At 44.4% G+C, this 10,794-nt stretch overlaps 1 protein-coding gene across 2 annotated transcripts in view; it reads left to right on the top strand.

Annotated features, from left to right (window-relative positions):
• Window positions 1–10,794, top strand: part of THSD7A (thrombospondin type 1 domain containing 7A) — a 686,730-nt gene that overhangs the window by 594,776 nt on the left and 81,160 nt on the right. For both annotated transcript variants that reach the window (XM_019508490.1, XM_019508491.1), the window contains 2 exons: window positions 4,559–4,753; window positions 7,001–7,264. In XM_019508490.1, the coding sequence (XP_019364035.1) occupies window positions 4,559–4,753; window positions 7,001–7,264 (459 nt within the window). The remainder of the gene's footprint in view (window positions 1–4,558; window positions 4,754–7,000; window positions 7,265–10,794) is intronic.

Raw genomic sequence — 10,794 nt, 5'->3', positions numbered from 1 at the left:
CGGTCTAGCTTTGGCCCTTTAAGAACCCCCCCCCAAAAAAAACCCCCCAGAACTCACTGCCCACTCCAGCCAGTGGGGGGGGGGGTGATCCCCACTACCCCCAGCTGCCCTACATCACATGGGGGGCTCTGCACAAGCCCCCGAAACCCCCAGGGGAAGATGAGAGACAGGATTAGGATTCTGGATTAGTAATTTTCAAGACTGAAAGGATGCAAATGTTCCCCTGGTTTTAACTAGATCACGAAAGACTTTAGTCTCATAAATGTGCACTTTTCAGGGGGCATGAAGTTATCTACGTAGTGTTGGCTCCCCATAAATCCGATGAGCAATGTATATAAATTAAGGCTGTGTGAAGTTTTGGTGGCTGTTTCGTTTCATTTTGTATTCAGGCATATCAACAATCAAATCACGAAATAATCCAGAATGAAACACAAGGCTCCAAAACAAAATGGACATCCAAAATGTTTCAGATGTTTTGGAGCTGTTTCAGAGCTATTTCAAGCTGTTTTGGAGGTGGGCTTGCAAGGAAAGAGAAACTAAGGGGATGGGGGGAAGGACTGCTCTGATAATGACATCTGTAGCTAGTCAGTGACAAGAATGTGTCCTTGAGGTCCAATTGCAATGCTCTGGGGGAGGGATAGAGAAGCACCATAAAAAGGCTGTTTGTGAACTTTTGTATGTCACTTTGCAGCTGCATCTGTGAGCGTCTGGAATAGCAACAGAGAGCAGCACCTGTGAGCTTGGCTTGCATCTTGGTAGTGCCTTGCTACCAAGTTGTAGCCATTGCCATTAATCCTTTTCTATTTACCCTTGCCTGCCCTTCCCCAAAAATCCTGTTATTTGTTCTTCTCATTCCACCCCTGCACCCCCTGCCAAACAAAAAGAAAGTAGTGCTTTGTCTGGAAAGCACTCAATACACCTACATTTATTACACACACTGTCACACAGACGCACATTTTTTTTCCAGCACGTGAAATATGAAGCTGGAAAGGCAGGTGCCAGGTCTTCTGGCCAGGGAGGGAGAGGGAGAGCTGTAAGTCTCCCCCCCCCCCCCAACAACTTAGACACAGCCTCTTCCCTAGCAGTTGCAGGCATAAGGCTTCTGCTGGTGGTGGCAGCAAGGAGATGGGACCAGTGCCTGTATCTGCACTCCCTCCAATAACACCAGCCAGAATAATATTGAGAACCAAATGGAGAAGTTCAAAAGGATCAATGTTCCTGGCTGGGGCAAATCGCTGTCACCAGAGGTGCAGACACTGGTGAAGCAGCTGAGGGAGGGCATCAAGAAACAGCTGGATCCATTGTGGTCCAGTATGGTCCACGTGCTGGTGGCCATGTGTGACTTGAGGATGAAGGGGAGCATGTGCACCAGCAAAACCGTAGATCACTGGATGAAGGTGCCGGTGAACTAAGTCCAGGAGGCAGAAGGGCACAGGTGGGGGGTTGTGGAAGAGGGGGATCTACTTTCCTGTGCCAGCACTCCCAGAAGCAGCCAGTCTCCTCCATGACAGGCACTGCAAATGTGGGCCTAGGGCATGGCTTCAATGGTGGGGCCCAGACGCACCAGACCCCAGCATCGGGCAGGTAGTGCTGAGGCCTCAGTGACTGCCTATCTTGGTGAGGACAGGGAGCCACTGGACTGTGACCCCTTAGCCTATTGGGCAAGCCACAGCCAGATGTGGCAAGATCTGGACACGGTTGCCCGGGAACACCTGTTCTGTCCACTGACCAGTGTTCCAAATGAGAGGGTGTTCAGCATTCCTGGGGATGTTGTGACACCTCACTCCTTGCATGCTGGTTTGGTGGAGCAGCTGGTGTTCCTGAAGATGTACCTCCCGCTGCTAGGGTTCCCCAAGCTCCACCTGCAGACAGAGTGAGTGCCACCCTCCTCACTCCATCCACACCTATTTCCTTTTTTAAATTATTTTTTAAACCATTTAATGTGCCCCACTCTCAGAGCTGGAGGGGGCACTCACTGCATCACCAGCCAGCAGAGGAAGAACATGTCCCTGCTGAGCTTCCATGCCAGGATGAACTTGGAGGTAGGGGATGGGGCTGGAGGAAGAAGGAGGTCCCAGATCCTGGGCATGACCTAAAACTGCACCCTGCCAGGGTTGGGAGGCCTGGTGGTGCACCAGCCCCAGGAAATGCCAGGACCAAGGATCTTCCTGGTGAACGGTGGGTAGGAAGCACCTTATAACCCACAGCCACCACGTGCATGCACAGTCCTGGCTGGGGAAAGCCCAGACCCATAAGATCTTTGAGAGGCCAGAGGCTTGCTGGTTGCAGTGGAGTTGTAAGGCTCCAGGTGAGCTTAGCTGCCTGGAATGCCATCTGCAAGGCATGGGCTTTCAGGTTTAAAACCCTTCATCAGGCTGAGGAAGCATCTAGTTGGTGTGTGTGCACTCTTTTTTAAACCATTTAATGTGCATTGCGCACCAAGCTCTGGCTTCTTCACTATTCCTTCCATCCAGGAGCAGCACACACACACCAATTAGATGCTTCCTTAGCCTGATTGAAGGGTTTTTAAACCTGAAAGCTTGCAAAGAAGAATTTCTTCAACTATTCCATTGGTCTAATGAAAGAGATCAGCTTGACCCTAAGAGCCTTGTCTGGGCTATGTCCTTAGACCAACATGGCTACAACCTACACCCCTTAACATACCCATAACATGAGTTTTGCTTTTAGCAGTTTGAGGTGCAGTTTCACAAAAACCCCTGCACCACTCTGCCTGGAACCTGGCAGGCCTTTCTCATGCCTGCATGAGGGGCCGTGTGTGGCAGGACAGATGCTAATGAGAGCGGCCATTTAATGCCCCACTCTCAGAGCTGGAGGTGGCAGTTTAGTTTCTCACCAGCCAGTAGGTGAAGGACATCTCCCTGCTGAGCTCCTGTGCCAGGAAGAACTTGGAGGTATAAGGGTTGGGGCTATATGGGGAGGAGGAGGCCCCACTTCATTCTGGACATGACCTAAAACCTCACCCTGCCAGAGTAGGGAGGCCTGAGTGGGACTGCTGGTGGCATGGCAGCCCCACGAAGTGCCAGGACTGTGAACCTCCCTGGTGAAAGGCGGGTAGAAGCAGGAGGCACCTGATGACATCCAGCCACCACGCTGTCCTGGTGGGGAAAAGACAAGACCTGTAATATCTTTGAGAGGCCTGAGGCTTACTGGTTGCAGTGGAGTTGAGGGTGAGAACAGGGCCTACCATCCCTGCAGTCACACGTCATGAGTTTTGCTTGTCAGCCGTTTGAGGTGCAGTTTCCCAGAAATCCCTGTACCTACCTCCTTGAAACCTGGCAGGCCTCATGGCCTCAGAAGGGGCTAGCATCCCCACAAGTTTCATCTAAATCAAGCAGGAAATGAGAAAGGTAAAGGCAGTTTTGTGATTCCCCATTATAGCCTATGGCTGAAAGACTGTTGAAATTCTGAAACAGCTCTGAAACAGTTTCGGCCAAAATGAAACGGGACAGTGATTCAAAACGCCAGAACAAATCATTGTCCCTCTGAAATGCTGAATATTAAATGAAACGAAACACAGCCATTTCAGACAGCCCTACAAAAGACCGAAACGAAACACTGTCCCTCCAAAGTGCTGAATCCAAAACTGAAACGGAACACAGGCATTTTGCACAGTCCTAATGTAAATTGCCACATATGAAACTGTACTTATGCTTTGCCTTGAGAGCAAGGTTTTATTTTTTGTTTTCCTCAGCATAGGGAAACAGTGGAGTCCCTTGGCTAGAGGGTTGAGTAGAAATTGCACTCTTGGATGCATCTCAGCATATGGCTATTGATTTCTTTCTACAGTAAATCTTTTAATAACTCACTTATTGTCAGGGATAACTGAATCTTGAGCATTTGACTATACAGGCAGGCCTCTTCCAAGGAAGAGGGTGACCTTTGACCTTTTCTGAGCGAATGACTGGACCAAGGTATGATTCTTCTAGCTGGCAAAATCCCCTCTGTTAAGAGCTGGCAAGACCTGGGTGCAATGCATAAGGCTGAAGCACTGCAGATGAAGGACTTGGCCCCTAGCCCATCTCAGCTGGTTCACAGCAGTCAAACAGTAGACAGCAAGGAGGGGCTTGGGGCAGAAGGGTAACCTGAATATGTGAGAGTATCCCAGGAGTATGTCCCTGCCTGCATTCAGGGTTGGGGAGCGTAACACTATCTCTAAACGAACAGCGTAATATAATGTGATTATATGAAGAGCTATAACAGGCAGCAGTTACTGATAATATTTATTGCTGTAATACTCTAATATTTCAGGTTGTTTTTAAAAGTTTCGATGCCAATAAATGTCAATAAAGAAATAATAAAGCACAAAGAAAGCCTCTCATAAATTTCAAATGTATACATTTAAAGTGCAATATATAAATGACTGTAAAAACCAGCTTCTGCACATATTTGTTCTGGATTTAAGATGTGATTTAGTAGCAGAATATTGTCTGACACGCTATATCAAATCAAATGTAGACATTCCTGGTCAATTGCTATATTATAGACTAATTACAAGCCTGCCAACTCATTATAAATCCCATAATTTTTTTGCTTTCAGCAATTACCTGTCGTAGACAAGATGGGGGACAAGCTGACATTAGCGAGTGCCTTAAATATGCCAGCCCCTTACCACCATTAACACAGACCTGCCAAATCCCTTGCCAAGATGACTGTCAGTTCACAAGCTGGTCAAAATTTTCTTCCTGCAATGGGGACTGTGGAGGTGTCAGGGCAAGAAAACGCACTCTTGTTGGTAAGAATCCTATGGATACAAAGGTTTTTTATTATTATTATCTGTTGTAATTTATTGTGTTTTAAACTTACATACTTCCTTCCTTGGATTACCAGATGACAAACAAGCAGGAATTTCTATGTTCAGGATGAACTACCAGGTAGATAATGGGCCTAAACTACACAACTTTGATGGAACTGAGGAGGAAAATATATGTAAATGATACTGTGGTAAAGTAGTGGTCAGAGAAAAAGTAAAGATTCCATAGTAAACTGACTTCAGAATGGCTCAGTTAGTAGACTATTTGAAGGGCAAGTCGACTCTATCAAAATTAATTGAGTTGAAATCTTCAAAGTAGCACAGAGCCTATGGATGTTAAAGGGAATGTTTCTACATATTTTTGTTCAGTTCCTAACTTATCTCCTGCAGCCCTAATGTGTGTCATTACTGAATACTTGAAGACTTTCATATTTATGTAATTCCACAGCCTGTCTCCAGGTGTCTTAGGACACCTTATGCTATGCTTTCTCTTAAACTATCAAGATGACTCTTCTTTGTGGTTGAAAGAGATGCGGTCTCTCCACTAGAACAGTGGAGGCCAACATTTTGGGAAGGTGTGCCACAAATAAGCCCTACCCCTCCCCAAGTGCCACTCTGACACCCTTCCCAATCTGCTCTTCTGCTTTCTGTTCCTGGCCTTGTGCTACCAGTTGCATCTGATGCTTTGCTTTATGCTTCCTTTTCTGTGCTCCCTGCCCAGTTTGCTGCTTTGCTTTACGCCCCATCTCATGCTTTGCTGCCTGCCCCCTTCCGAATCCAAAAATGCTCATGCCACTGTGGTATCCACTGTGGTACACATACCTCAGATTGGTCAACCTTGCACTAGAACCAGACCAGCTGACTTAGCCAGGGGGCTGCTTTATACCACTGTAATATGATACTCACCAAAATTGGAAGAGCTAAGGATAGCAAATGAGTCATAATCTTTGAGAAGACTCACAATAACCCCTTATAATTCTAGTAAACAGTTCATGTCAGGATTGCTTTCATAGGGGAAAGAGATGGCCATTACCTTCAAAATTAAACAAAGGGGAGCTCCTATCAACCTGGACACTTATAGGTCCCTTTGTACCTCTCTTTACTGAGCTCGGCTACTCGCCTGGTGCTGAGATCATAGTTTGGCCCTTAATGAATAAATTTCATCTTGCAAACTGTTATCCAGTCCAATCTACAGAGCTAATTGAGCATGAAAGCCTAATTGTTCATTTGGAGGAAGATGAAAAGGAGGAGCAACTCGCATGTTTTCAATATGATGCTATCTAATGAGAACAGAAGGAGAAATCCCATGTTCATCTTACATATTGAATCAGCGGCTAGTAGAACAGTGCTCTTATGTCACGTCAGTGTTTCCTTGTATGTAAGTGTGAAATTTGAAAGGCAAGGAAACCCACCCAGAGTATTTATTTATATTATCTTCTAGTTGAAACCAGGTATTTTATAAAATGTTTCTTTCCAACCTTCATTCATCATTAAAAATAGGATAAAAATAGGACTGACAATAGGGTATGATAATAAATACTGGGGAAAGAAAACAAACTTAACAAAGGAGGAGATTAAAAACTGCAAACAATAGGAGAAAAAAAGGATATTAGGTAATGGGGGGAACTAAATGAGTTTCGAGAAGAGATCTGGAAAAAAAATACAAGAACGTAGTGGACTAAATCAAAAGGAGCTCATTTCATTAATGGGCTGTTTCAATATTTAATCTAAACTGGGGATTTTTACAACCTCAGAGAGTGTATTAGTATACAGATGTGTGTTCTCTCCTTTTACAAAAAATAAATTTTAAAACTTGAAAAATTGTTATCTAGAAATGAATAAAATTTATTTGCTATTGCTCTCTGCATCATTAGTGAATTAGAAAGGAAAGAACATCCTGCTATTGAATTGCTAAAATGTTTACATTGGGGTGTCACAAGGTAAGAACTTAAATCCATATTCAAATATAATAGATGGCTTTGTTTTAAAAAGTACTGAAACTAAGGCAAGCAAAGGGGCTTGATGCTTTTGAAAATCAGATCACTTAATTTGACTGGCTATGGAGTTAGATGCCTAGTGTTGGGTACCTACATTTGAAAACTTTGGCCTTAAGTCATATGGTCTTGTACATTTGTAGATCATTACTTGACATTATCAGTTTTTGATACAAGATGACAAAAAAGCAGTGTCTAAAAAAATTATATAATCCTCCTCCACCTTTCCCCACAGGAAAAAGTAAAAAAAGGGACAAATGCAAAAACTCACAGATGTATCCCTTGATTGAGAATCAGTTTTGTCCATGTGACAAGTACAGTGCTCAACCCGTGGGAAACTGGTCTGACTGTATTTTACCAGAAGGCAAAGTGGAAGTATTATTGGGAATGAAAGTGCAAGGAGACATTAAGGAGTGTGGACAAGGTTATCGTTACCAGGCCATGGCATGCTACGATCAAAATAGTCGGCTTGTGGAAACATCACGATGCAATAGTCATGGTATGTAGATACTTGTTTTCTTACATTTGCCTGTCTGTCTTTCCTGATCCAGCTGTGCAGGGCCAGTGCAGTTGGAGCCTGTTTAAGCTGTATGAGGTTGGCACGGCAGGAGCCTGTTCTAGCTGCATTGGCTGGCACATCTGGAGCTCAATCAAGTTATGCAGGGCTGATACAACTGAAACCTGATCCCTGCATGTGGAGCTTGGAAATTTAATGGAGCAGGAGTGGGTGGCAGTGTTAATTGCCACTGCACCCCCACCAACAAATTTCTGGACACTAGAAGAGCCCCGTGAACTGGATGACACAGTTCTGTGGGCGGAATCCGATGCTGATAAAGTATCAATTTCATGGCACACTTTTGCTGCTCTAGAGCACACGCTTTGGGAGTCACCAGCCTATAATAAGTTATACAAAGTTGACCGCATCAGGCAGAAGCATGACAGATGTTAACAACTACTTTGTTTTAGTAGCTAGATAACCCAAAGCTTAAGCTTAGCAGCTCTAGGTAGAACTGTAAATAATTTTCTGATCAAAGGTTTTTCATTGGAAAAGTTCAGTTCACCAAAACCAAAGAAGTTTTTGTGAAAGAGTTAGGGTCATCAGATGTCCCATTTCAAGAAAAAGAAATTTGAAAAGTAAATCAGAAGTGCCAAAATATTTTGACCTTCTCCTTTGAAAGTCTTTCAAACAAAGACTTTTTCTTTGTGAAATTTCCACTAGTTTATACTGAACAGGCTAAACATTTTAAAAGATTGAAATGATCAAAACAAGATTATTAGATGCCACCCATATGGGGAAGGTTTTGGTGGGAGAGGGGAGGATTGATTTGTAAAAAAAAATGTTTAATATTTTGCCATATGTCACATTTTGGAATGAGGAAACATATTTCAAAATGTTACAAGTGATTGATATGAGGAAACACTTTCCTTCCCAACTGAGTTTTTTTATGCTCTTTGAACTAAGTGTTGAGAATCCTCAGTCCTCTCTTTAGAAGCTTCTCACCTGGTTGCAAGGTTATGCCAAATGTCTAAATTTGTCTTAAAGTGCAGAGGAGGAAGAGGAATAACACTTGATTGGATATGAAGTTATCTTTAGAAAATTATGAAATAAAAACTAAACATCAGTGAAATTTTCCATGTCCTGTTCTGCGATGGCTGTTTCAGGTCACATTTTTAATTTGTTGTGACTGTTACATATAGCAAGTAAAAAACTGATGATTTATTTTCATCATTGTCTGTGAGCCTGCAAAGAATTTTCACAGATCTGTTCCCCCCCCCCCCGATCTGCTAATTAGAGCTGAAAGTGCTGAGAAACACTCACCCTAGGAAGCATATATTCTGAAGACATGAATTATCATGACCCTAGAGAGACTTTAGTGAGTAGGAAGTGTAAAACAATAAAAGAACTTGAGTCCATGAGAAGCTGGGGGGGCTAATGCCAATCATTGTTAAATTGAAGGATAGAGACTGTCAACTTCTGTGTCAACTACTATGAGACAATGTGCATGGGAAGCAGGAGTTATCCATCTAATAGCAAATTGTGGATGTAGTGCACTCTGGGAAACATGCTGCTTCAATTAATGGGCAAATAAAGTGACAGAATTATTTCTCTGTCCAGAATGGGATGCTGTCCAGCTGTCCCTAGACAGGTTCCACCTCTGCACTTGCAGAATTGGTGTCTTCTCCCAAGTGATAAACCCCGTGACATACAGGAAGTCACCTGATTACCTGTTTCCCAGTTTTCACACTACTGAGTTACTCTTCTCATGATCTCTATTTACTCTTGGTATGGATCAAAACTAACTCTTTATGCCTCAAGCCTTCCCTAAAACCATTACTGTTTCCATGTTCTATGCATTTTTCCCACATGAAAAAGAAGATGGAAAGCATGTGTACATGCACCCTGCCTACCAGACTTAGAATTTCTGCTCTTTTCCTCCATGGTTTGTAATGTGGCATAGGATCAGGACCCCAAATTTTCTCATGTAGATACTCTTGTCTAATAGTTTTACAGATTGACTAATCTTGGATGATTCCATTTTCCAACACCCATTTAATAACCAGTTAATAGCATGGTCAGAATTTGTTGTTTTCTCTTGTCTGACTCTTCCCTTGTTCTTTGAAGGGCCTTGTGTTAATTCTAAGTAAATAAGCCCATGAGATGTAATGACAAACGTGCTTTGTTTGCTGCTGCTCCTTCTTTGAGCATTCACTGCTTGTCAGCCTCCTGCTTTTCAGTGATCCTCAAGTCAGCCGCAGTATAATAAGTATCACACTTTCATCCACCCTCCACTACTGCATCAGCTTTTTAGGGCTCCCTTATCATCTCCAAGCCTGACATTTTCCAGACTACCTCAGCAGCCTTACAGGATTCCTTCCTAGTGCCAGGGCTGGAGCCGTAATTCCTACCTAATTCATCCCCATGTGATCAGTAGCTTCTCAGTGACATTTTTCTCTCTACCTGGAAAGGAAAGACACTCCCCTCTTTACCCAGTCCTTCATTTACAGATGTTTTTCAGGATCCTATTGTGGGCTCAGAAAGTTACAATCTTTGTTCCAACTCAGTCCCCATCCATATAATTCATACGCAGGCTTCTCCTGCTCCTTCAGACTCCTCAAAGGTTTAAGTAGGGTGAGAGGGATAATTTTCTCTTTGCTTTTGGTCATGGACATCCTTAGACTAGAAAGGGTGTGAATACCCCTTACCTCACAGGCATGCTTTGAAAACTAATAATGTTTGTGACGCCCACTGATAATATAGTGAAAGAAAACCCACAAGGAAATGAATACATCTGGTTTTAGGGCAGATTTCAATAACGGTAGTAAATAAGTTATGAGGCCTTATTTTTGCACCACAAAAAATAAAACAAAAATGTTAATATCTACTCTGAATAAGGTCAGCAATAGGCCTGTGCCAAGCGGTTAGTATTCGCTTCAGATTCAGATTTGGCCAATTCAGGGGACAGTGATTTGAATCACCGTCCCAAATCGATTCAGCTGAATCTGAGTCAGAGATTCAGCAGCAGCCGAATCAGCCAGGCCCATCCCCCGCCCACTCTCCCAACCCAGCAATGGCTGCCCTGCCCGACCCAGCTCCCAGCACTTGGAAACAAAACCCCCAACTCACCGGGTGGTGCCAGGTAGGGGGTGATCCACACTGCCCCCCACTGCATGGGGGGACTCTGCATGAGCCCCCCAACCTCCCCCTCACTCCCCCAGGCCCCCTATGGCTGCCCTGCCCACCGCAGCTCTGGCCCTTTAAGAAAAAAAAACCCTGGCTCACCATTCCTCCCTGCTGCCCCCCACTGGCTCACACCATCTGGGGGGCTCTTTCACAAGCCCCCCGAAGCCCCAAGGCTGCTGCAGGAGCCAGTGAGTCCCAGGGTTTTTCTCGTTTTTTTTTTTCTTCTTAAAGGGCTGGAGGTGGGGCAGGCAAGGCAGTCATGGAAGGGGCTGGGGCAGTGGGAGGGGGGAGCCCCCCATGCATCATGGGGCATTGGGGGCACTGGGAATCGCCCCCCTGCCTGGCAG

The sequence above is a fragment of the Gavialis gangeticus genome, unplaced genomic scaffold (genome assembly GCF_001723915.1).
Source record: "Gavialis gangeticus isolate Ggan-Ray unplaced genomic scaffold, GavGan_comp1, whole genome shotgun sequence".
Taxonomy (NCBI): Eukaryota; Metazoa; Chordata; order Crocodylia; family Gavialidae; genus Gavialis; species Gavialis gangeticus.
This window is presented reverse-complemented; position numbering and strand designations above follow the sequence as displayed.